Source organism: Chionomys nivalis, chromosome 17 (genome assembly GCF_950005125.1).
Source record: "Chionomys nivalis chromosome 17, mChiNiv1.1, whole genome shotgun sequence".
Classification (NCBI taxonomy): domain Eukaryota; kingdom Metazoa; phylum Chordata; class Mammalia; order Rodentia; family Cricetidae; genus Chionomys; species Chionomys nivalis.
This window is the reverse complement of record NC_080102.1, coordinates 50,856,510-50,884,472: the sequence shown is the minus strand read 5'-3', so window position 1 is coordinate 50,884,472 and position 27,963 is coordinate 50,856,510. Positions and strand designations below refer to the sequence as shown.

The following is a 27,963-nucleotide window of genomic DNA, read 5'->3' as shown; positions in this document are numbered from 1 at the left end:
GTGTCACATGACTTTATCCTCGAAGGTAAATTATTCGCCACCTGCAAAGAAATCCAAGTTACAAAGAACATTACCAAAGATGGTGACTATGACCTTAACATCAGGGGAAGAACAGTGAAGGTATTGTGAAAACCAATCCTAATCGATTTTAACTTTGATCCTGTCTTTGGAAAGTGTTTTCTAGACATTTGTGTGTTCCCTGTAGATCCATTGCTCAGGCATGCAACTGGAGAACCCTAAAGAATATTTACCACTGGTCAAAGGAGAAGAGAACTTTTCTGAAGTGTATGGCCTGAGGTATGAGATGCTTTGTTCTGTCTGTGCACTGTTAGGGCCCACTGTTAGGGTACTGAGCCTTTGGCACAGCATTGGGATTGTCACTTTTAGGACAGGAAATTGAGAAGGAGGTGGACACATTAGGACCTTAGCCATGTGTGAGCCTGTAATCACGAAGAGCGTGAGTGTGGAACAGTACAGAAGAGATAAGTTTAAGACCTTGTCTATTTTTATAGAAATCCAACTAATTTTAGCAAGAAAAACTGGGATAGTTACATTTCAATTTTTTGTAGAAATATTCCTTGAATTTCTCACTAAGGATTCTTCATGTTAGTTGTCTTAGTTAGGGTTTCATCACTGAGAAGAAACACCATGAGCACACCAACTCCTGTAAGGAAAAGGGTCTTGCTTATAGTTGCAGAGGCTTAGTCCATTATCATCATGGCAGAGAACATGGTGGGATGCAGGCAGACATAGAGCTGGAGAGGTAACTGAGAGTCCTACATCTTGCAGGCAACAGGAAGTTGACTGAGACACTGGGTGGTATCCTGAGCATAGCAAACCTTAAAGCCCTCCCCCACAGAGATACATTTCCTCTAATAAGGCCAAACCCACTCCAACAAAACCACACCTCCTAGTATTACCATTTCTTGTGAGATTAAGTTGGCTAATTACATTTAAGTTACCACTTTAGTCATAGTGATTCTGCTTCTTTCTCAGTTAGCATGTTGGCACTATGGTGTTGAAGAATAGAAATACTTCCGTTTTACCCATCTGTGTGTGTATGTGTGTGTGTGTGTGTGTGTGTGTAGCAGTGGCTGTCCTAGAACTTGTTCTGTAGACCAGGCTGGTCTCAAACTCAGAGATCCACTTCTCCTGCCTCCTGAGTGCTGGGATTAAAAGTGTACACCACCACTGCCCCGGCTATGTTTCGTATTTTCTAAGTTCTTCATTTACCACATGGGAGTCTAACAAATGCATCAAGTAATACAATGTCCCAATGTTGTTACAGACTTCAAAATCCCTATGAATGCCCCTTCAATGGAAGCAGGAGGCAAGACTGTGCATGTAAAAATGACTACCCACCTGCTGGATACACTGCTTTCAGCAAAGTGAGAGTTGATCTCGCTTCCATGCAAATCAAAAGTAAGTGCTGGGTCTCCATAAAAACAAAAATGCCTCCATTTGCTAAGGAAAAGTACAGCCATGTACTGATATATATGACAGGATATAATGAAGAACCCAACATCGTACAGAATGGTTTTCTTTACAATTATGAGAAACATACATTCTTTATGATGACATGAAATATGGGAACCTTTGATACAGGTGTTATTATATAGTGCCAGTAATAAGATAGTTCCCTCAAATAAAGCTATCTTACTTAAAAGATAGCTTAAAAACCCCAACCATATTAAGTTGAAAAATTAATAGCCCCAACGTAAGTGTAAGGTTTTATTGTAGGATTTAAAGTAATAACATTAGTTCAAGATTATAAACTATTGAGCATCACACTTTCCTATACACTACATCATTTAATCTCTTAAACAACCTTGTATCAGATAAAATAGATATTACATCAAAATGTCACAGATGATAACATTAACTCTCTCTTATGAGAGCGACTTGTCCCAGTTCATAGTTAAGCACCACCATGAGGGAATGAAGACCTGCCCAGAGAACTCAGGCTGGAAAACATGCCATGTTCCTAGAAATTAACTGGTAATTCACCTAGGTCACAGATACGTATGAACCCCGCAGTACGCTGGCCATGATGCACCCTCATGTCAAGTGCTCCATCTCTGCATGAAGAAGGAACGAGTATCCACTTTCAGAGGCTCTGTCTCCATCCTCACTGAACCCAGCACTTTATACAGCGCAGAGAGACAGAATCTACATGAATGTTCTGTATCTAAATTTTGGCTCTGTGGTGATTTGATGCTATTCTCATAATGAAAGTTATCAATTACTAAAATCTGACCTTACTGCAGTGGTTGACTCCAGCTTTATAACTCTCAATAAACCTGAGGCAAGTTGCTTTATAAAGTAAGGAAAGATCAATTAGCGCAGCCCAGGGCTTGGTGTGGGTCTCATCTGCCTGCACACGGTGGTACTGTATGTGTGTTATGATAATATGGTTTCTTTCTTTGGGTACTCACCAGGGTCTATCATTTGGGCTCCACCCTGGTGACCAAATCCAATATAATCCCACAGGTCCCACCTTGAAACATATAGTCTCTTCTGTCTGAGAGAACAAAATTAGTGCTGACATTTATCATTATGGTTTACAATAAAGATTTGTGTTGGGGCTGGAGAAATGGCTCAGTGGTTAAGAGCACCGATTGCTCTTCCAGAGGACCCGGGTTCAATTCCCAGCACCCACATGGCAGCTCACAACTGTCTGAAAATCCAGTTCCAGGGGATCTGACACCTTCACACCAGTGCACATAAAATAAAGATAAATAAATAATAAAAAAATTTAAAAAAGATTTGTGTTATTATTTTGGGGGCATTATATGTGCATGAGTGTGGGTGCCTGAGGAGGTCAGAAGAGGGTGTGAGCTCCTCTGAAGCTGGAGTGACAGATAGCTGTGAGCCACCAGGCGTGGGGCTGGGGACCAAACTCCATTCTGCAAGGACAGCAGATGCCTTAAGTACTGAACTGTCTCCCCAGCCCCCTTATATTTTGCTTTGTTTTGCTCTGTTTTGTTTTTTTGAAACACTGTCATTGAACTGTGTTTCTATCCACTTAATTGACAAGAGATTCTCTGTATGAATTAAACTTCTGCATGAGTTAAGAATACGGGGTGTGTTGGTGGTGGCAAAGCAGTTGTGTGCTGATGCAGGTATGAGCACAGACTCTGGGAGCCTCCTGTGTGTAAATTCTTTGTTGCTGTTACCACATAGCCCTGGGTATCTTCTTAAACCCAGTTCTCTTCATTTTTAAGAGTAGAAACCGCCTCTAAGGGCTTCTGATTTCTCTTTTAAAATTCCTCTAAATCCCTTTTGCCTTTTCTATTAAGGTTCAAAGATGATACTTTTACTATATCAACTTAACATCTTGGTATGATAAATGTTTCTCTCTAAAAGTTGGCTATTCTTTTAAAATGAGAGCATGTCAATTAATTAATTAGTACCAGTATCTTACGTTACCTACACTCAGTGGCTTATTTATTGGATGCTGTTTTTCATTAATTTATCAACTCAAACTCTCATATTGCCAGTCATTGGCCTGAGTCCTAAGCATATAATATCAATAATATCAAGTGGATACATTTTAAATTCCTTTCTTTTCCTTCTTCAAACTCCTGTGATACCTATCCTGGAACAGCTCCAATTTGTACTGTCTGTCTTTTCCATGCTGTGTACGTCCATCCATGTTGCATATAAGCTCACCACCATGACCACATTGACTGAGGCCAGGGAGGTGCACCCAATTCCTCGGGTGGATTATGAAAGGTCTGACCTGCTTTTAACTATCTCAGAGATATTTATATAAATGCTACTTTGGGGAACGGCCCCCACAGGACCCGTGTCATCACGTGGTGTACACTTAGCTGTCAGTGGCGTGACTCAGTCAGTGGAGTTGGTAGCCATTGTTGGCATGTTGTTTAAGTGACAAATGCAGGCGTGAGTGGTTGCAACAGCTGAGTCAAGGTTCTGCCCAATCTGCCTTTGATCCAGTGGGTCTAGTTTTAGTGTTTTGTATAGACTATTCAGTGATACTGCCAATCAGAACATTTTGCTAACAATGTCAGCAAATGGAGGAGGGGGAGAATTGCACCAGTGAAATGGTGTAGATCCAGGGCATGTACACATGCATTGCTTTGTCAGCATGGGTCTACCTTTCATGAGCTTTTCTGTTTTTCTGTAATTTTCTTCTTGAGCCCACTCCATCTATCTCAGAGATTTGGTGTGGTGTAACATATGATTGAGCATTTATTTAATTTTTCCATATTTTTTCTTTAATTCCAGATGTACCTGTAATTTTTAGAACAATGTAGGCCATGTACATTTGTGTGTTAAATAAAATATATCCATTTGAGGCAGTCCTATATAATATGCTCTATTAATGATATTTTGTTAAAATTTTAACTAATCATATTAGTATATTTAAGATACAATTGCAAACTGCATACTTGAAAGTAAAGATCACCTTGCTGTTTCCAGGGTAATGAGCTGTGTTTATTTTTTACAGCTACAGATCTTCTCTTTTCCAAGACACTCTTTGGAAAGGCGGTCCCATTTGCCACAGCTGGAGACTGCTACAGCGCTGCCAGATGCCCACAGGTACCTCATGTGTGTTTCATTATTTTTCGTCTCCATAATGAAAAAGTAAATACCTCTCTTCACTAATTTTCATGACCAGAATATTGCACGAAACATCAAGCTAGATGGCTGAAGCTTTCTGTATGCCTTTGTTTTAAAAATGAGAAATCAACTGAGATATTAAGTTCATTTTAAAGATTCAAGAGGAAGACCAATCACTTGTTCAGATTCTTATTTTCCCCCCTCTATGGTACGGCATCATTTTAATTTTTCAAACTGGTCCTTTGGAACGAACAGATATGCATGGAAAGGTACACGAATGGATCATAAGCACGTGTTGTTTATTTGAGGGAGGTGGTGTTAGTTCTTTTGGTGTGTGTTTCCCAAAGGTCCGTGTAAGATGGATTGGTTCCCAGGGTGGCAGTGGTGGGAGGTGCCGTAGACTCTCAGAAGGTGGAAAGGTACCCTAGAGGGCACTGGCAAACCTTATGGATCCATTCTCCAATGGCTTCCTGGATTTGTGAAATGAGGCTTGATCTACACAGAGGTCTGTGGCCATCTGTCACCCTTGCCATAAGTCTGGGCAAACAGGACCACCCAGTCTTATATTTGAGCCTCCATGTGTATGAGTTTAGGGCTAGCTACTTGCGGTTAACCTATGTAGGGACTTTTCCCTGGAATGGGACAGTTGTTATATTCTGTATCTCTTCATCTGGGTGGAGGCCTTGTGAGATCTGCCTCTATCCACGATGAGGCTATCACTGCACTTTGGAGACTTTATGGGTGCGTCTATAGAAGACACTGTCTCACAGAGGAAATCCTCTGTCTTTTTACAGTCTTTCCGAGCCACTCTTCCAAGATGTTCCTTAGATATGTGGGGGTTGTGTGGTAGATGTATCAACTGAGGATGGACACCTCACCATCAGCTGTTCTCTACACTTTGACCAGTTGTGGATTTCCTAATGGCCTCTGTCTGCTGTAAAAAGAAGGCTCTTGGTTGATGGGAGAGAGCCACACTTAGCTGTGGGCATTGTACTGCTTTTGCTGGCATCATGAGGTGGAAGGTTATTGATGTGGGATTTTTCCACTTTTTATGTTTTTATAGCTATAAATTCTACTTTAAATATTTGTTTTACTGTGTCTAAGAACCTTTGCATGTTGTATATTTATTTTTATTTATATTAAAATATTTTCTATTATTATCGAATCATTAACTATTTGAGAATAATCCTAATTTCCAGATATTTGTGAATTTCCTAAAGTTTCTTTTATTTCTTCTGATTCTACTTTCATTACACTGTGCCTAGTAATCACGCCCCATATTATCCGGTCCTTTGAAACTTATTGAGGGTGGTTTTTATGGTGCAACGCGTGGCTCAATTCTGAAGAGCGTTCAGGGCATGCTTGGAAAGGCTGTACCTTCTGTTGAATGACTTGTTCAGAGAATTCAGGCTGCTATCTGCAGTGTGGTCTCTCTTCTCTTTCCTTCTCGATCTGCTTCAGGCCAACCGTCGAAACCCTAAAGCTATTCAAGTTGAACTGTGCTTTTAGTTCTGTCTTGTTTTGCTTTGCTTCCTTTATAAAGTTAAGCTTTGGCTGTACATGGTTGTGCATTTGTAACTCTCACAAATTCCCAATGGGTTTTCTTTTTATAATCGTAAGATATGCCCCTTCCTCTATGGTACCTCCCTTTTTGCTTTAATGTTTACAGATCTGATGCTAATGTGGTTATTCTAGAGCACTTAGAGTTGCTACTACTTGCCTGGTTTATACATCTCCATGAATTTCCCTTCAGTTTATATTCTTGGAGATTAAGAGTGCTTCCTAAAGATTGGAAGGGGGTCGGGTGTCCTTTCCCTTCTAACTGGTCTTTTCATGTCTACTTGGTTTCCATTTTGTATATTTTGCTTTCTGCACAACCTGCTGTATTCAATTATCTCCACCTTATTGCTTTTATTCTCATCCAAAGAATGTTCTCTATTGAAACATTTAGTTTCCCCACTGTTTTAAAAGTTGCTACCTGCCTGCCTCCCCATCTAGACACTGAGTTAGAATCTACCTGAGTTCTCATGCTACCTTAGGCTTCCCTTTGTCTCTGCCTCTCGGTGTCTTCACTAAGTAGCATTTGGTGTGAGTCTCTTCACGTCTCCCCAGTTTCTGGGATGTATAAATTACTATATCTCACCAAGTTTAGAAAATTTTTATGAGGAACAGCCTTGTCTTACATGGTCTTTGTGGCCTTTTCTTTCCCAGCTCTCCCACCTGACTCTCCATCAGCTCTGGTCAGCGGACTTCTGCTGACCCTGCTCTCAGCTCTTGCTCTCTTCCAGTTGCTGGATGCTACGATCTTTGGCCTTTCTGCTCCATCATGGCAACATCAATCACTCCACAATCGGATCCAAATAGACTATGCTCCTTGGACCAGGCATTCTTATAGGAAAGACTCCCAGAGGGGTCTTGCTCAGCCGTCCCTTTCCCTGGGTTAAACTTCAACCTTCTCTTCCATGTACTCGCTGTTCTTATTCAGGTTGTTTATCCTCATTCTGCACATCCATAAAAATCCCACCTGTTATGTCATCTTAACCTGAACCCTGCCTTATTATATTCCAGATACTCTTCGTCCCCTTAGGAAACAGCACACAGTTTTCTATTTTTCTAGCCTGAGTGTGCTCTGAGGACAGCTTCTGTAGCTGTACCATGTGTCTGTATGTAGTAGCCTCTTCCTCAGATTAACTGTTGTGTATTTTAAGGCGCGTGACCTTTGTTCATGTTGCATTTGTTTAACTCTGTAAAGCTGTGTTACTGTGCCTGTCTAAAACACCTGATGGGGGCTGGAGAGGTGGCTCGGTGGTTAAGAGCATTGCCTGCTCTTCCAAGGGTTCAGAGTTCAATTCCCAGCAACCACATGGTGGCTCACAACCATCTGTAATGAGGTCTGGTGCCCTCTTCTGGCCTGCAGACATACACACAGACAGAATATTGTGTACATAATAAATAAATAAATAAATAAATATTTTAAAAAAATAAAACACCCTATGGTCTAATAAAGCGCTGAACGGCAATAGTGAGACAGGAGAGAGGTAGGCAGAAAGGACAAATACAGGTGAAAGGCGGAGCAACAAAGAACCAGGAAAGGAGGCCAGGAGGGGTCAGTCAGCCACAGAGTAGGAGTGAAAAGAAGGTTTAAGAAGTAAGAGAAAGGCAAAAGCCCAGGGGAAAAAAGTAGTCCGGATAAAGAGCGAAACTAACCACGTCAGTTGTGGGTCTGGAGTCATTCAGAGATTTATCAGTCCAACTGAAATTTTGGTTTTAGGAAATTAGAGGCTCATTATTAAAAGGAGACATATGTTTAAATGGTGCTCATACTTCATAATTTTCAGAAGTGATTTCAAGAAAGAGTATCCACGGGTTCTTCAACCTGCAAAACTATAAGTGCTTTTTGTCTTGATCTCTCTCTCTCTCTCTCTCTCTCTCTCTCTCTCTCTCTCTCTCTCTCTCTCTCACACACACACACACACACACACACACACACGAGTGCACTGCTTGTGCATGAACAGAGTAGTATGTGTGTGAATGAAGTGTGCTTGCGGTTTATATTCACACGTGTGTATATGTGGACATGTGTAGGCAGAGAGGCATGACAAACATCCTGCTCTGTCACTCTTTGCCTTCTCCCTTGAGGCAGGTGGCCTGGAGTGAGGCTGACAGCCAACAAGCCTCAGTCACCCTATTGTCTCTGTCTCCTGCTCTACTGCAGGTACAGGTGTGCTTGACCCACGCTTGGCTTTTTACGTGGGTGCTGAGATCCGAACTCGGTCCCCCATGCTTCTGTAGCAGACACACTTACCCGCTGAGCCGTGTCTCCATGTCATTGTCTGTGTTGTTGAAAGCAGACAACTCTGCAGAGGACTCCTGAGTTCTCATTCAGTCTTTGAGGCTGGTTAGGCTGGCCGACATCCTTTCTTTCTTCTTCCGTTTTCTCCTCAACTAATGCTGTGATCAATGGCTACCTCCCAGAATGGACTCCCTTCAAGCCTCTCCCCAGAACTCTCTTTCCCTCCTTAGATCCCCTCCCTCTCAAACACCTTGTCTATTCCGACACACCCTCTGAAGGGATGCATAACTGAAAACATTTTAACACTCTAAGTGGTGTTCATGGTGATGCAGGGCTTCCTTTTGTTGACATTTTCCTTTTGATCCTCTCACATGGAGACCAATTCCCTAGTGGCCAGTCTATGCCAAGATGGCTGAATTTTCTCCAACAACACTTCTCCTTTTCACTCTGCCCTCTGGTCATCTATTTGATACCATGAGATGTGCAAACAGTTTGGTGATAATAGACCTTCCAACTTCTGCTGTTCAAAGACTGTCAAAATCTGGTCATCTGATCCTAAATATTTCCATGTTGTTTTAAGTCTGCTCAGTGAGAGAGACCAGTGAAATTCAAAGGAGATTGGTATTCAAGTAAATCGCCTAATTATCAAGTAGAATCAAAATCCATTTTATCTCCTGGGTGAGCGCTCCCTGTTGGAAGTGTCTTAACAGAGAGATAATTATCATAATCAAGACATTCCTTGGTGAGCGTGGAATGTGCGTGAGAGCTTGTTGCACAGATTTTTAAATGACAAGAAAATTATTTATTTCTTTCCTTCTAATACCTTTCTTTCCCTCACAAATATCTTAAGGAAATTATGTAGCTAAGCTGTAAAGCATGTAATCTTAGTTTATAGCCGGACAGACAGATATCCCATGTCAACCTCCCTCTCAAGCCTTAAAATAGTCAATGAAGAAGCAGCAGTAAGAGTTTTTTTGCCATCAGGATGCGGTGGCCCCTCATGTGGTTCTGAACATTTCTGGAATGCGGAGCTTCGTGCAAAAATGAGATGGTTCTTGGGCACAGACGGACGCTCTGCAAGGAGCTAGGCCGTCCATATTCAGTCTGTATTTGTCTTCCCCAGGCTACTGTTACCAAAATTACAAGCTGCCCAGTATTTTTGGAGATCTTCTGTCGAACGTATAAACCAACCAGATTCTTGTGTTAGGTTACATGACATTTGCATGAATACCTTCCAGATGCTCGATGTCACAGAGAGAACGTCTTCTGTTGTTTGGGATTCATCAAAGCCGCATCCTCTGTGTTTGCATGTGACTGGGTACCCCAGGATATGAATGCTAAAAAGAGCACAAACACATATGGCGGTCTTTAGAGAAAATAAACTTTACCACATTGAACGTGAGATGGAGTCGGAGAGTGTTATGTGACTTGGGAATACATGTGTCAAATTCGAGGTAGATGTTCCCAAAGAGTCCTGGTGTGGACCTTGTTTTCTGTCTTATAATTAGCATTTGATTACCAGAGAGTTGGAGAAACAATCACATTCCAGCAAAGCCAGTAGATCGTGCCAGTACCCGTCCATACTTATTATCTCCAGGTGCTGAAAATTGTGATTTACACACTCACACAGGTGTTCAAGTACATTTTCATTTCTTTAGGCTTAATCTCTAGAATCGTGTTGCAGATTCGATAAACATTGTAAAGAGAAGCTGCGCCTTTTGTTTTTCTACCAGCAAAGACAAAGGGTTGCTTTGCACCCTTGCCAGCATTTGGTATTGCCAAGTTTCTTTTAATTTGCTTGTTTGATTTCTCATTAACGGTGTCTGGTGCATAATGGGGTTAGGTACCTTTCCTGGGCTTATTTGTCGTGTGTGTGTTAGTGTCCCTGTCCCTGCCTGTGTCTGGCACCGCGTTTGTTTTCCTATTGGTGATGTTGAGTCCTTTGCACTTTCTGGATACACACAAAGCCCTTTCACCAGCAGAGATGTTCGCAAATACGACGTTCTTCTCTGAGCCATCGCTTCTTTCATTTCAGCGTCTTTCAGAGTAAAAGTTTCTCTTTTATTTGAATGAAATCAGATGTATCATTTCTTATGGATTGTTGAGCTAAGAAATCAAATGCCAAATTACAAAGATTTTCCCCCTTTAAAAATATCCTTATTCTACAAGTTAGTCCTGCTCTGCGTCTATCCTATGGCTCTTTTGGAGTTAATTTTGACGTAGAGCCTGGGGTGAGAGGGGTCTGCATACAGATATCTAATTGTTTTCAAACTCAGTGGTGGAACCACAGTGTTTCCTGCACCTTCTAGCACAGTGGTTCTCAGACTTCCATATTCTGCCACCCTATCATACAGTTCTTCATGTTGTGATGACCCCAAACATAAAATTATTGTAATTGCTACTTCATAATTGCAATTTTGCTACTGTTACAAATCATAATGGAAGTATCTATTTTCTGTTGGTCTGTGAAAGGGTCATCTGACCCCTCCCCCCCACACAAAAGGATCGTGACCCACAGGTTGAGAAACATCTGTGACATCTGTGGCAGCCCCATGGAACTCCCCTGCCTCCACCTCCAACGCTTCAGGCTTCCTGTGCGCCGAAGCAGCAGCGCCCCTAGCGGCACAGCGGGCTGATGCTAGACATGGTCTAAAGATCTCTAAACACTGCCCACCCCACAACAGTTCGTCCAGGTGCTGAATAGATGTAGAGCCTCACGTTCTAGAGCATAATAACTTGACTGAACCTCATCCTTCAGATCAAACTTCCTTAGCTCCAATCCTCCTGGAACTTGACTAGCCCCGCATCCAGGCACCAGCGACTCTGTAGTGTAAAGTCCTCATTGAGCTGTTGGCCCCCCTCAGACCCGTGTTACTTGTATGTTGACTCAAGAGAACCCTACCTGCCTACGTGCCTGGGCTACCACCGTGTCTCACTTTCCTAGGGTCTAGAGTTTGTGGTGCCTCATTCCTTGGAACTTGAGCTGTTCTTGCGCCTTTCTAATCCTGTATCTTCCTTGCCTGGGCCCAAACTTTAGGAAAAGGTGCTGTTTCTCAGCGCCTTGTTAGGGTTGGAGGTTTCTTAAAGAAATTAGTCTCAGTTTAGCAGGAGAACTACACACACACACACACACACACACACACAAGATGGAAAGTGAACCGACACCTGCACCCCGGGGTATAGATGCATGCACCTCCCCGCCCAAACATCCAGTTCCAAGAGCCTCAGGTTTGAGTCTCACTGATGTTACAGCTGCCACCCGGCAGAGTGAGACCCAATGCCGACCAAAGAGGCAGTCCTCTAAAGCCCTTACCTGAAGGTCTCCACAGCATTGAAACTGCCAAAGCCCCTAACCCTGAGATCCGCAGTTGTGGCTGATGTTCGTCACAACTGAAAAGCCTGACGGTCTATTCAGTGCCCCTTACGTGTCTCCAGTGCTGGCCCTTTCTCATATAACACTTGGGTGTGCAGGTGCACAGAAAGGCAGACACACCAAACATCTAGTGTTCATAAATCACGAGGACATCCGCTTTAAGACAATGTTGTGATGTGTGTATGATTTCACTATTAAAGATGAAAGTCCACGTGTGTACGAATGAGATGGCTGTGCTCATCTTGTTACAGAAAGAATTGATCGCCGGGAGGTGGTGGCGCACGCCTTTAATCCCAGCACTCGGGAGGCAGAGGCAGGCGGATCTCTGTGAGTTCGAGGCCAGCCTGGTCTACAAAGGGAGTTCCAGGACAGACTCCAAAGCTACAGAGAAACCCTGTCTCGAAAAACAAAACAAAACAAAACAAACAAACAAACAAACAAAACCCAAAAAAACAAAAAAAAAAGAATTGATCTAGGCTGGACATATGATGCCCAGAGCACAGCTTTTGTAGACCAGGCTGGCCTCGAACTCACAGAGATTCGCCTGCCTCTGCCTCCCGAGTGTTGGGATTATAGGCATGTGCCACCACCTCCTGGCTCATGTTTTGATTTCATAATAGCAACTGTTTTTAATTTTTAATTTTTATTTATCTTTAGTGTGCACGCACATACATATGCATGTGCCGCAGCGTAAGTGAGGGGATCAGAAGATATTCAGGTGATGGCCGCAGCTCACACTACATTCAGGGGATCAAGCTCAAGTCAACCTGTGACTACAAAGGCTGAGAATGTGGTCGAGCACACAGAGTAAAAAATGGCAGAACTGTGTTTGGAGCCATTTCAAAGCGGAAACGTGGCCTCTCTCTCTCTTTCTCTCTCTCTCTCTCTCTCTCTCTCTCTCTCTCTCTCTCTTTCTCTCTCTCTCTCTCTCTCACACACACACCACTATAGCACCTAAAGCAAATATTAATAGACAGGATAAAAGAAATAAAGACCAAAGACGTATTAGTAAGGGACCTCAATATTCTTCCAAAGATGGACAGATCAACTGGAAGAAAATAAGACCATCCTGGATTTAAATGTCACCTTGACCAAATAACCCAACCAACATCCACAGAATTTTCCATTCAGACACAATAGAACATGTGTATTTTTCTCACGCACACAGAACATTCTTCAGGATGCACTATGTGATGAGTTACGAGATGTCTTGATTAACTGATATGGTAAAGGCTGTCTGAGAAATCTGGAAGTTGCAAGATGCACACGGTCCCTTCGTTGTATAGGATGGAGTGTCCATGTAATATATCCTGGAGTTAACTCTTGGGCTCCCATGTGGACCAGTATTGAAGTGCTACTATGCCTAGTGTTGCCATCATGGAGTCTGGAGGGTGTTAGGTGTGCGTTCATGTGTTCACTTTTATGTTGTCATTATTTAATATTTATAATGTACTTCATTATTCATCCACCCAAAAGCACTTTCTAATGCTGAGGCCCTGTTCTTGAAAAATAGCAATGCCATAGACAGTCAGTAGTCTGTGTTTTCAATAAAATGACTTAGATAATAAATATCTGGAGTTTACCTAAATTTTCTGCAATAAGAATTCTCTATTCCATAACTACACTATATATGTATTTGAATGAATATTTATTTTAAATAGTAACTTTGCAATGACTTCTTTGCCGTCAGATTTTAAACTCCTTACCTGATTCATTTTCTTTCAGTAGAGTTGGACCAGCTTTCTTCACCTGTTTTAAGACCCTTGGAAAATAATTTGAGATATTTGATGTTTCTAGGCAAGAATATTCTTAAATATTTTATGTATTCTTTTATTTTTCCTCACAATGCAGGGGCAGTTCAGCATTAACTTAGCAGGAACTGGGATGAAGATATCCAACACAGCGAAGTGGCTTGCTCAGGGGAGGTATGCCTCTGTCATCATCCACAGATCCCAAGTAAGTCCCTCAGGACCAAAGAAAGAGTCTGTGAATCCCTTCTGTGCTGAGCTAGCACTAAAGGCCCCCAAACTCAGATGGAAGCCCCACAAGAGACCAATGGCTGGAAACTTGGTATGTCACGAATGTGCCACATATGGTGGGATACAAGTCAAGTTTATTGATGAGCATATAGATACACAAATTAAAATATGGGCTCCATACACTTTAACATGGATCTCCGATTTTAAACTTATGACTGGATGTGTATGTAATTTTTTAAAGGTGTAATTTTAACTGTACTGGGTCTAATAGCATGGATTGATAATCCCAGCTTCTTGGTAAACTGAGGCAGAAGACATGCAAGTTCAAGGCCAGGCTATAGAGTGAATTCAAGGTCTGCATGGGTAATTTAGTGAGAGTTTTTCCCAGAAGCAAGTAAAAAGAAGGTTGAAGTTGCCTATGACTGGTAGAGCATCACCTAGCAAGGACTACCAGTCCCAAGGTTCAACTCCAAGTGTGGCAAAACTCAAAACAAACAAAGCTCCCAACAGAGACTTAGGGTCTAATATTTCAAAGTGATAGTTTAATTTGGCATTTACTTATCTCTTTGCTTTGGTCTAGTGAAGAAAGCCACTTAACAAATATTTTTAGAGAGTTTACAGAGATTAGGACTATCTATTTATGTGGTACTCATATTTCCTTGCCTGTCTTTGTTTAGCTAACACTGCCATTTTATCTATGTAAATAGCTTTATGGGGAGAGGTAAATAGCTCAGTCAGTAAAGTGTCTTCCATACAAGCATGAGGACCTGGCCCTGTATCTATAACGCTGGTGCTACAGAGGAGCAGTGGAGAAAGGCGGATTCCTGGAAGTCGTTAGCCAGATCAATGAGCCCCACTTTCAATGAGAGTCTCTGCCTCAATAAATAAAGTAGAAAACTGTGGAAAAAGACACCCAATGTCAGTCTCTGGCCTCCATATGCGCTCACACACACACACACACACACACACACACACGCACACTCCCCTACATACACAGAGCCACATACTCACCGATCCAAGTCAATATTCTGGTGAAAACTGTGCATGCTCAGACAGAGTGTGTAAACCTACTGTGGTTTACTTGGCGTGAGCAGCAGTGGGTCTGAATCATAGGCTGTCCATTTCCTTCAGACCCGCACATGACCTGCCTTGGACATCAACTCTTGGTGAGGACTCCAGCCATGTGATTCAAAGCCGGTGATATTTTTTATGTCTTCTGCCCAATTTTCAGCTTGTATAAAAGTCTCCTTTGTTTTCTACCTCTTTCCCTTTTCAGGATGGAACCAAAGTCTACGGTAGATGTGGAGGGTTCTGTGGGAAATGCGTTCCCCACACGGCTACAGGTCTCCCAATTCAAGTACTCTGAACATTCAGACTCTGGACACACTACAATGTTGGGGGCTGGGGGCTGCTCTGTGAAACACACGTATCTGGTGCTCCTTTCTCACTTGTGGCTTCCCGAGACTTCCATATTTAAACCTTTTTGGTCTGGGTGCTCACCAGGGTTTCAGTCTACTTAATGTTTATAGGTTTTCAAGAGAAACATAAGAGTTATATCACCGTAATCTGGATCATTTTTAAATGTCATAACATATTATGGGGAATACAAGCATGTTTGAATGAATTATGCCAAGAGAATGTTACTGGTAACAGCTTAGACTGGACCATAATTTTGTTCTACTGTTAAACACACACGTAAACCTCTGATCAGCTTTCTACAGTACAATGAAGTGTCATTGCAATGTTAAAATAGAGCAAACAAGAGTTAGGAGAAACTGTTTTAAATTGCTATTAGTATTATTAAATTTCTCGGTGAATATCAAATTAGCAATTATGTCAAATAAGAATGTAGACATTATACTTCTTCCTGATATGATTTTGATCTACTGTTTTATTTTTCCCTTTCATTTTATGTATGGACTTTTGGTGCTTCAATAAAAATGATTATAAATGTAATACAATTTTTATTAGAGAAGTGCTTGTATTAAGTATTAAATAGAAAATGTTGTGGCAAAATAGAGAAAGTATGATATATTGGGATTTGACTTTTAAAGCCTACCTCTAATTTGATTATAGTTATGAGTGATCTGCTGTTTTTGTAATGTTTATCTGTCATTATGCCTTTATAATTCATGTGTAACTACTCTTAAAATCTATTTTCTCAAGGTTATGTACTTTATTTTGTTAACCAAATAGAATGATCCTAAGTGTTGGCTGAGCATACAATTCTGTTTTCCTGAACAAAAAAATTATTAGAGATTTTATGGTCGGGATTGCCTAGAAGAACAGGATGGATAGAACACATTTTAAAGAGAGTTATTAGATTGGTTTACACAATATAGTCTGTCTATTCCAACAACGGTTGTCTTCACACTGGAGAGTGGGATGCCCCAGCTGTCTCCATCTGGTGCTAATGACCTGGACATTAGGAGTGATGCTGGAATGACCTTGGAGCAAGTGTGCTGGTCTTTGGGACACGTGGGAAAGCTGCTGTCACAGGAAAACGAGGGCCCAGTCAGTGAGTGCTCCAGACACGAAGAGGAGCAGGGAAAAGCAAACGCTTTCTCCTCTAAAGTTAAGATAGGTCTTCCAAACAGAAAACATAACGGGCTAGCCTTTCAGATGTATGTACAGGCAGTCTACCTCATGGTCAGGTTCAAATCCTGTCAAGCTGAAGGTCACAGGGAAGCTCAGCTACCTTCTACTGGGGTATTCTCAGAGGAAGAATATGAGTGAATGTAAAAATCCTCCTCTGTAGGTGGATTCTCAGGAATTAAAGGATTATTTATCAACTGGATAATTTAATTGTGTGTTATATGATGATGGGATTTTAGAAAGCAAATTAGCAAGTATCTTCCCATGTCGGCCTACCCTTAAACAAAACATGGGACTTACTAGTGCAGCTGCCAGGAAAGACCAGGGTGCTAGTTTTTCCTCCTAGACATTTGCTAGGGCTGTATAAGGTGCCACATAAAGTACCCGAGTAAGTCAGCTGCCAATGTGGTCAAACATTTGTGGAACCCTCAAACAGAAAGAAGATTCTGCAAATCAGCCACAGACATTAAGACAAAATAGATAGCATTTTCTAATAAATGTTTCACTTGTTATTAAAGTCCTGTAATTGACAAACATCTAAATAAAAGAACGTATATGTGTGGCATTAGTAACCTGGTTTTCACGTTCCTCACCTATCCAAAAGGCCTGGCCCTGGAATCTCTTCAAGGCCTCCATGACACTGTTTTGTTCACAGTTCTGTGCAGTGAAATCTTTTCAGGACTCCATGACATGGTTCTGTTCACACTCCTTCACTGCTGTGGCCACACACGCTTCTCATGACCAAGGCAACATGGCAGGAATGTCCAGAGGAGCTTGCTGTGTCTCTACAGGTTATGTACAAGGAATACTGTTGGTACTTGGGTTCAACTGACCAGACCCAATCACAGGACAAAGTCCCTGGCCATGGGCAAGAAATAATGAATTCTTCCTCAGGGCAGAGGGTCAGACACAGAAAAGTAGGCGGAGCATACAATATTTTCCCAAGGCAGAAAGCAGACTGCTTTTTTATTAATTAATTAATTAAAGATTTCTGCCTCTTTCCCGCCACCACCTCCCATTTCCCCGCCCTCCCCCAATCAAGTCTTCCTCCCTCCTCAGCCCAAAGAGCAGTCAGGTTTCCCTGCCCTGTGGGAGGTCCAAGGACCACCCACCTCCATCCAGGTCTAGTAAGGTGAGCATCCAAACTACCTAGGCTCCCACAAAGCCATTACGTGCAATAGGATCAAAAACCCATTGCCATTGTTCTTCAGTTCTCAGTAGTCCTCATTGTCTGCTATGTTCAGTGAGTCCGGTTTTGTCCCATGCTTTTTCAGACCCCGGCCAGCTGGCCTTGGTGAGTTCCTGATAGAACATCCCCGTTGCCTCAGTGTGTGGGTGCACCCCTCGCGGTCCTGAGTTCCTTGCTCGTGCTCACTCTCCTTCTGCTTCTCCTTTGGATCGTGAGACTTCATTCCAGTGCTCCAATGTTGGTCTCTGTCTCTGTCTTCTTTTATCGCCTGATGAAGGTTAATATTCAGGAGGATGCTTATATGTTTTTCTTTGGGTTCACCTTCTTATTTAGCTTCTCTAGAATCACGAATTATAGTCTCAATGTCCTTTATTTATGGCTAGAAACCAAATATGAGTGAGTACATCCCATGTTCCTCTTTTTGGGTCTGGCTTAACTCACTCAGGATAGTGTTTTCAATTTCTGTCCACTTGTATGCAAAATTCAAGAAGTCATTGTTTTTTACTGCTGAGTAGTACTCTAATATGTATATATTCCATACTTTCTTCATCCATTCTTCCATTGAAGGGCATCTAGGTTGTTTCCAGGTTCTGGCAATTACAAACAATGCTGCTATGAACATAGTTGAGCATATACTTTTATTGTATGGTAGGGCATCTCTTGGGTATATTCCCAATAGTGGTATTGCTGGGTCGAGAGGTAGGTTGAACCCGACTTTCCTGAGAAACCGCCACACTGCTTTCCAAAGTGGTTGCACAAGTTTGCATTCCCACCAGCAATGGCTGAGTGTGCCCTTTTCTCCACAACCTCTCCAGCAGAGGCTATCATTGGTGTTTTTGATTTTAGCCATTCTGACAGGTGTAAGATGGTATCTTAATGTTGTCTTGATTTGCATTTCCCTGATTGCTAAGGAAGTTGAGCACGATCTTAAGTGTCTTTTGGCCATTTGAACTTCTTCTGTTGAAAAGTCTCTGTTCAGCTCAGTGCCCCATTTTATAATTGGATTGATTAACCTTTTACGGTCTAATTTCTTGAGTTCTTTATATATTTTGGAGATCAGACCTTTGTCAGTTGCAGGGTTGGTGAAGATCTTCTCCCAGTCAGTGGGTTGCCTTTCTGTCTTAGTGACAGTGTCCTTTGCTTTACAGAAGCTTCTCAGTCTCAGGAGGTCCCATTTATTCAATGATGTCCTTAGTGTTTGTGCTGCTGGGGTTATACGTAGGAAGTGTTCTCCTGTGCCCATGTGTTGTAGCAGCAGATTGCTTTTATGACAGAGCCATCCTTAACTTCCCTACGAATAACCAAAGGGCTCTGAAGAGTAGTTCAATCAATTATAACTGTCAAGGGCTGGGGTATGGCTCAGTAGTGGAGCCCTTTACTACCACATGTGAGGTCAATGAAGAAAAACATGATAACAGGCAGGGCATTAAAGTGTTATCCTTCTCGCCTGTGTAGTAACATACAATTCTCCCTATGAATTTATATTTATCTCATTACTAGAGTATATGGGGACATGTGTGTGTATGTGTGTGTGTGTCCTTGTGTAGATATGAGGTCTCACTGTGTAGCCCAGGCTGGCCAGAAACTCATAATTGTTACCGTTCTAGTTGGCAGCATGACCTTGGGAAAATGGAGCCTAACATGAGGAGCACTAAAGTCTCGGGCAATAGCCAACTTTATTTAGAGCATCAAACAGTTTATATTCTGAGGTTTAAGCAAGGTCACACGAGCAAAGGTCACATGAATTTAGGCTGTATGCAGTCACAAGGACAGCCGGTACTTGGAAACATCATCCGAGTAAATCCCATAGATGATGGGGAATCAGAAATAAAGCTGCTTCTCTTTACTATGTCTGGGAGGGGCACCAAAGCACGTTCTAAGAATGTCCCATGTCACAAGAGGTCACATGACTCTTGCTTCCTTGGGGTTTTCTCACACTCCCAGAGCTCTCCTCACCACACAGCTCCATCCATGGACTGTGTTCTGACAAGGATGATCCTGCCTCAGCTCTGCTGGCACTGGTGCCCCGGTATATTCTGCTGTGTCGTTTCGGTGTTTGAAACAGGGTCTAGATGTGTCGCGCAGACCGTCCTCACACTGTAGTGCCTCCACATCTCGAGAATGGGGTTACATGTGTGGATCACATACCCCGACTGGCATGTTAGGGGCTTTTTATTGGAGGGCTCAGTAGCTCTGAGCAGAATCCAAACAAGGAAATAGAAGTGTGCAGTTCTCGGAAGCCGGTGCTGTCCGTTTCCTGGCTTGTTTTTGGTTTGTTTTGGTTTTGCCCTTTACTGCATATCTCAAAGCCTTGCTGCCTACTTTGCTCAAGTGTTTTGTTTTCCTTCTTCTATCCCAGATTCTCAGCAGACAGGACTATTCAGTATTATTCTCTGTTTTCACAAGGAAAGACATTCGAAATCAATCTCTTCAACTTCCTGCATCTTTTTTTTTGCCTTTCCTGTCCCCTACTCCCAGAGTAAAAAGAAAAAAAAAGAGTTCTAAATAAAAGTGAATTTCATACCCTCAGCCTATGTAATCCTCACAGCAACCTTCAGAACATTGTCTGCTCACAATATATATATATATATATATATATATATATATTATATATATTATCAGAGACTTTATTACACAGTATGTATCCAACTGTGCATCCCTTCTGCCATTTAATATTTTAAAGAAAACGTGGATATTTTTGCTGTGTTTATTTCACTTATATCTGCAATAACTTGCTCTTTTATAGTTTAAATATGAAAAATGTGACTGACAACAGTGGCATCTACTGGCCACTCGTGACAGCTGTGCTGGAGGACTTGGAATGCTGCCAAGCTCACTCCGTCTTGGCTGGAGAGCTGGTCTCACCTCGCACAGTGTTTTACCATGGTTCACTTTTAGGCATCAGCGACCCAGCTCCAGGCTGATCTCTATGCCCAAACAAAATCCTTACCTATGTCACACGCGTGTGCATGTTTTTACAGCTCGAAGGTGAGAATAGACTTAATAATATTAAATATCTCCTGACCAGAAGCAAATAAAGAATTTTTTTTTGGGTGTGATTTTTTTTTTCTGGTGCCTTTGCTCCATAAACAAAACCAAGTTGGAGCAAGGAGAGAAATGTTTTAGAGAAGAAAGCAATTGGAATGAAGAAGCTTACATTTAACAAGCCCACAACTTGGGGTTTTCCTCAACCGTTGAAACAGAGATTTGAGGTAATAAACCCTAAGGTGCCTCTCAGCTGAAAGTGAGTCCTTTCTGTCCGGTGGTGAGTTTGCTGAACTGGTGAACATGAATACTGTTGCTATGCATAGAAGAGGGGAAAAAATGGCTCTGGCAGTAGCACAGCCAATCAGCTCATCCCTTTTACTTTGATATATGGAAAAACCATTCAATTTACAGATATTAAGGCAAAAGTAAGCTCTTTTCCCAGTCTTACACCCATTGTTTCTTTGCTTCTCAAGCAAGAAAGCCTCATTTCTCATATGGTTCTTACCCACCAGCTGTCTGGCCTCAGGGGAAGTGCTTTTCTGAACCTCTGTGTTCTGAACTGCAAAGTGAACAGAGGAAAAGTTACCCTGCTTACTTTCCGAACATAAAGGGTATGGGATTAAGCGAGCTATTTTTATGTGCATGGTTTTTGTTATTTAAAGTTGTTGGGTTAGCTATGTCTCCTTTTTAAAAAAATATAGAAGACAATTTAGAAAGCATTAGAGCGAGCAGGGGCCCCAGGCTCCAGCTCTCCTACTTAGAGATCATGTCGTTATGCAGACATTAACTTTCTCTTCTTGGGATGTTAATAGCACCTATTTCATCTTGTTGCCTCAAATATTCATCTGTAGAATCTTGGTGCTATGTCAGAACCTAATGAGTTTTCATAAATGTTACCGACCTGTCATCGCCATCAACATCATGACTGATAGCATCGAGTAATAATAGGTTATGAACTGATCTGAAAGCTTAAAATCACCGAATGTGTGAGGCAGATGGAACCCAGGCCCCAGCAAGAGTGGAGAGGCTTTCTGCTCTGATGAACATGACAGATCATCCTGAGCTGTCTGGTGCTCTTATCTCTGCACAGACCACTGCTGTGCCCCTGACCTGTTCTGAATTAGGAATCGCCCTTCACCTTAGGAATATTAGCTTATAAATCAGATCCCAGTATTAGTCTTATTTAGCAAGTGTCAGTTTCTGCCTCTGCTCGCTTTATTTTCCAGTCTTCCTCTTGAGTCTCTGCTCTTTCTGTTTTGCTCAGTTTCTCTTGTTTTCCCACGCCACACAGTAAGCGTCATGGGATAATCTGTCATCGCCACTTTCGGTGGCATGTTAAGCACCCTTTCAGAAGCTCCGTCAAAAGTATAACCCAGATGGTAGAAAAGATGGTCTCAGTGTGACGTGTCAGTTAAGGTTTCAGACAATCTAGAATGCGGCCACCTTTCAAAGTTCCAGCAGCACAAAGGTAGCCTCAAAAGCAGACATTTTTCAAATTTCATTGTTGAGTATTGTGTTTTGCTCTTCTTTTCGTCGTTTCATAAAATGGGACCTTGAAAGAAACCCTGTTTTGCTTTGATGAAATTAAATAAATGAATAATGGGTTTTCTATACCTATGCCAAAATGGCAGTTACAAGGAAATGTGCCAAGATGCTTCTACTTGACTCAGAGGGTGGGCATTAACCATCCATCCATCCATCCATCCATCCATCCATCCATCCATCCATCCATCATTTCCTACTTACCTGCAGTAAGCTTCCTCAAAACTCTTACTATGAGTCCCTGATAAGCACTTCTAATCTGTCAAGTGTGGTAGACTACAGGGTATTTGTATGCTTCATCCAAACAGCTAGAGAGAATTGAGTCTCTAAGATTCTAAAGTTGGAGCCTAACTGAATATAGAAAGAGAAATTCCCAAATTGCACAGCATAGAGTTATTAAAAAGCAACTGTAGCCTAAGAACGATGGGCTAAGTTGACATTATCCAGTCATACAGGCTATCCTGCTCACTGTGAAGATTTTCAAAACCCCTCTGCACACTGGGGTTTGAGGAGGACCATGACAAAAATTTCAACCCAAAGGGATTTGCCCAAAATCTGCAGCAAGGAGAGTTTAATGTCTTGCTAGATTCATTCCTGAAAGAACATCCTCATTTATCTTGACGCTCAACTTGGGACTCTTCTTATGTTTCACAAATGCCTCATTTTATCTGGTGGACCATGTTTCCTAGTAGAAAACCAGAAAATATCTGATTCTGTATGTCCCTTGTACATGGACGCAGGCAGTCACCTCAGCTACATCAGTGGAAATAGTGCCTGACTTTAGTCAGAAGTTGGCAGTCACGAAGGTGGTGCATTCCACATGAGTGACAGATGGTGCACGGGTGATGGTACCATCCTGGGACCAGAGGAAGCAACAGGAGCTTTTGTGACAGTGTAACACATACATTGAACAAGAGGGATTCCACACCACAGCTGATATGGCAGCAAATCCTTTGAATGAAGTATTGGAATGATTTGGGTCCCTTTTCCTTGAATCAACTTTCTTTTTGCTATTTTGGAAGAATATTGCAAATGCGTTTATTTTCACGTTTTAAGTAAATAAAGACAAATTTAGGATTGTACAGCTGATTAATGGCATCAGAAATACCAAACAATATGTTTCATATGTGTAAATAAATGGTACATTTACATTTTGTTGAGAATTTCATAGAAGCAGATAATGTCTTTTGGTCAAAAGTACCTCTATTCACTCTCCTTCAGTTGCTCCTATATCTCCCCATCACTACTTTCCCCATACAATATCATGTGCTCTTTCTGAAACAAACAAACAAATCCCAACTAGTTAATCTTAGTCATGCTGACTGTGTGTGCATAGGTGTGGGACTATCTATCTACTGGAGCATGGGCAGTGCTCCAGGAGCATTTCTCCTCTCGTAGTCACCAATTGACGATTGCCACTCAGCTAGAGCTGAAATTTCATGAGTGCCTCTCATGCCCCAAAGAGATCTTGTCTACCTGGAGTTCATGCAGGTCTTGTACATGCAGTCACAGCCACTGAGTTCATGTGTGCTGCATGATCCTGTACTGTTTATCAAATGATGTGCCACAGCACACACTCACTGCTTCCGACTTTTACAATCTTTCTGCCCATCTTTCATGATGATCCCTGAGCCTTGAACATGGGGTGTGGATGTGATACAGATCTCCTGTTTAGAGTAAAACCTCCGCAGTCTTATACGGTCTTAGTTGATCTGCATGCTGATATCTATATCCATATATTTATATATATTTAATATGTAATATATTTATATATAGATATATAGATATCTATTGTTCTAAGAATATCTACTGTTAAAAAACTTATCTGATAAGGAATATGAGATGGACTAATCTTTGGATACAGAGTCATAACTTAGGGAGCCATATAGAGATAGATTAGCTGGATAGTGAGCCTATTAAGAAGAATAGTAGTAGAACGTTCTCCCTTTGGGCCTATCACCTAGCCATTTACAGGTTTTTGATGTACTTAACAATACTAGGCAGGACTTCCATCTTGCAAGTGGGTTTTAAATCCAATCAGATAGTGATTGGATACTTCTCTATCATTCATGCCACTTTGGCCCGTTGAGTTGTGATTATAGCAGTTCAGCACTGTGTAAGAATGCTGAGTACTTTAATCTTCTAGTAGTAGCAATACAATCTTCTGGCACTACCCAATAAGGATGAAGCTTTCAGGTCAGTACCAGCTTGATATTTTTTGATGTACCGTGATTTATTTATGTGTCATCTTCAGCAACAGAGTTCTGAAGTCTCCAAGACCAGAATGGAAACCATATTTGACACAATTTAGAGTCACAAGCACATAGAAAGTTACACATCTCACAGCAGATTCAGCCAAAACTGTGGACCCAAAGTGGGGACCAGTAAAGGATCAGGGATAAGGCTTATTAGTGCTTGGAGAATTATAGATCTTGCAACAGCTTCAATTATAAAAGATATTTTTGCTGGATAGTCACTGTCTGAAGGTGTATTGCTGTGATTGGTGTAATAAAAATCTGAATGATCAATAGCCAGGCAGGAGGTATAGGTGAGATTTCCAGGGAGAGAAAGGATGAATCTAGGGGCATGGGAGACACCAATGAGACATGGATGGAGTCAGACATACAGAATGAAAGAAAGGTAAAAAGCCACAGGATAACGTGTAGATTAATAAAGTCAGGTTAAGTTATACCAGCGAGGCGGACAAGCCTAGGGCTGGGAATCACTCAACCTCCTAAGTTCTAAGATTGTTTTCAGTTGTTTGGTTCCATTTCTTCTCCTTCTGCTTCCCCTCCCCCTTTATCTGAGTCTACCTCCTCTCCTCCATTCTTCATTGTTTCCCATTTCTATTTACTTTTATCATTTTCTCTGTTGCTCTAAAACTAATGATAGTTGTGGTTATTTTCTTCCTATTCCTGTCCTTAGCAACTAATTTATCAGTACATGTCATACAATCACTGTTGACTTATTTTCCTTCAAACTTACTGAAGTTAAAATTTAAGGAACAACGGAATTAGATTGGTTATTGCTGTATTTTTGTAGAAGACTTATTCATTAGTTGTGGTTGCAACTGCTTTAATATTGCACATCCAGAGTATTGCTGTGGGTTATGTTCAGTGCCTGAGCACGTGAGTTGAGTGTTTAAGCTCTTGAGATTCACCCATAGTCCAGTGGGGAAAACTGCATCCTAACCCTACTACAACCTAGTCCTTTTGGGCTTTACAAATATTTCAAGTGGAATAATATAGAGGATTAAATAATTAAATAATATAGAGGACTAAAACTCCAACCAAAAGCTTTTCCTAACATACAACTTTTAATGGAGAAATATAAAAAAAAATGAGTAAAAGTAAGGCAACCTGATGTTATCATGTTAATAATTACATAGTAGTGTTACCTTCCAGTGAGGTAAAGAATGTGAAATATTCGACACATAATTTAAAAAATAAGTCATAATGTTAGAAGAAATCAAAGAAGACATGAATAAACTTCTGAATTAATTCAAAGAAGGTTCAACTAAAAAGTGGAATACAATAAGGAAAACAGTATAGGCTGTGGAAGGTGACATACATTAAGATACATAAATATTGGTAAAATAGAAATTTTGGAAATGAAAATGCATTAATCAAGTTTTTTTTTTTTTAAATATCAGTGGAAGGCCTCACCAGTAGAATAGATCAAGGCAAAGTAATTGAATCACAACATTTAAGAAACAATAAACACAAAGTAAGAATATGGAAAACAAAGCCTATGAATCTCTGGGGCACTAATAAAATAATAAATCATGGGAATAGAAAGAGAAGCTACAAACTAAAAGTTTAGAAAACATTTTTAATAAATCTAGCAAAAGATTTCCCAAATAAGGCAATCAGATGGTCATCAGGCATGGGATGTATTAGAACACCAAATAGAGCCTAGAAAAGAACCTCCACTTGACATTTTACAGTTAAAACAATGAGGACACAGAACAAATACAGAATATTGAAAGCTGCAAGACAGAAGCACAAAGTTATACACAAAAGCAACCAGAAAAACGGGAAATTTCTCAACATAAATTTTATAAACCAGGAGGGCATGGGTCAATATATTTCTCTAAAAGATAATTATTTGCAACAGTTTTAGAAATTTAGACCATTATTATCATGGCAGGGAGCATGGCATGCATGGTGCTAGGACAGCAGCTGAGGGATTTGCGCCCTGATCCACGGGCAGTAGGCAAAACAAGAAACTGAGCCTGGTGTGGGTTTTGAAGCATCAAAGCCTGCTCCCCAGTGACACAAAAGGCCACATCTACTCCAGCAAGGTCATGTTTCCTAATCCTTTCCAACAGTTCACCAACTAGGAGCCAATCATACAAACATATGAGTTTGTTGGGGCCAATCTCCTTTAAACCACCACAGACGCTATAACAGGGTCACAATGATTTTATTGGACACCAACAGGCTACCAAATGAAAAGCCCAGTGTCATGAATAGGTGACCATTTTTGGAGTTATTGACTGCTGAGATCCCATAAAATTCCACCCCAAGCCAGGCTGTGGTGATGCATGCCTTTAATCTTAGCCCTTGAAAGGCAGAGACAGATGTTTATCTGAGCTTCAGACCAGCCTGGTCTACAGGGCAAGTTCCAGGACAGCTAAGGCTACACAGAGAAACCCTGCCTCAGAAAGAAACAAGCAAACAAACAAAACACTCCAAACATCAAAGGCTAGTTGCCAGTGATCTTGGTTATTCTATGGAACTTGATAGCAGGTCACTATTGCTGAAGACATTACATACTAGAGTCATAGAACATAGGGAAATCAAACTTGTACTCATCTGGAAGCAGTGACCCGGGCAGCCAACTATTATAGTGCTTGAGGACTGGAGGTACTACGCATGCTGCCAGAGGAGAAATGCTATCATCAATCTTATCTATTATGAAACCTGAAAGGTACAATAATGACTTTCTTGACTCGATATGCCCACTGATGCAATAGTGGCTCAAACATCATGGGAGGAAGCAACAACTTTCCAAATGGAGTTAAAGCTTGTTCCACGAGATAAAACTCATTACCAGATACCATTATTGGGTCAACACCCTTTGGTCAGACAGGTCATAGGCCCTAGGGCAGAAACTACATTCTGCTAAATGGACATTTCATTAAATCCACTCCTAATGACATCACTATTCACATGTATCAGTGTACCTCTCAAACCTCATCTAGGAAACTTTCTGCCATGGACCCTGTTGAAACAATGGTGCTGCTAGTGCCCAGCTCAGGGCACAGCTGCTTCTCAGGAATTCTGGCTTTTCCCCTGGATCCCCTATCAGTAGGTGTGCGGGTGTTCTGAGAGATAAAATTTAAATGTTGGTCAAATAAACTGTTTATGCTTAGCAAGACAAAGATGACTCCTGACATTCCTACCTTTGAATAAGGCTAAGAATAAAAGAGTGAGCAAGATGCATCCAGAGAGATGACAAGAAGGGAATAAAGAAAGCAGAGAAAACAATCACAATTTTAAAAAGCCTCACAAAATAGATAGTAGAATGCTGTGGAATAATCCTTTGGCACACTGTGAATAGGCATTATTCTCGCTGGTTAATCAAAAACTGACAGGCCAGTAACCAGGCAGGAAGTATAGGTGGGACAGCATGGCACAGAGGACTCTGGGAGGAGAAGCCAGTCAGCCATGGAGGAAGCAGGACATATGGAAAATGAGGTAACAAACCATCAGCCATGTTACGAAACATAGATAAGAAATATGGGTTAAATTTAAGTGTAAGAGTTAGCTAGTAACAAGCCTGAGCTATTGGCCAAGCATATATAAATAATATTAAGCTTTGGTGTGTGATTTAGAAGTGAGTCCCAGGATGGAAAAACTCTGTCTACAATAGAAGAAAATCATAATATATCCAAATTGTGGATTTGTTTAAA

General features: G+C 41.4%; 1 protein-coding gene across 1 annotated transcript in view; it reads left to right on the top strand.

Moving 5' to 3' along the window:
* Adamts20 (ADAM metallopeptidase with thrombospondin type 1 motif 20) overlaps nucleotides 1–15,098 on the top strand; it is a 118,177-nt gene extending 103,079 nt beyond the window's left edge. The window contains exons 34-39 of the mRNA XM_057791850.1: nucleotides 26–120; nucleotides 206–297; nucleotides 1,289–1,422; nucleotides 4,475–4,566; nucleotides 13,605–13,709; nucleotides 15,009–15,098. Coding sequence (XP_057647833.1) covers nucleotides 26–120; nucleotides 206–297; nucleotides 1,289–1,422; nucleotides 4,475–4,566; nucleotides 13,605–13,709; nucleotides 15,009–15,098 — 608 coding nt within the window. The remainder of the gene's footprint in view (nucleotides 1–25; nucleotides 121–205; nucleotides 298–1,288; nucleotides 1,423–4,474; nucleotides 4,567–13,604; nucleotides 13,710–15,008) is intronic.
* The last annotated feature ends 12,865 nt before the right edge of the window (nucleotides 15,099–27,963 follow it).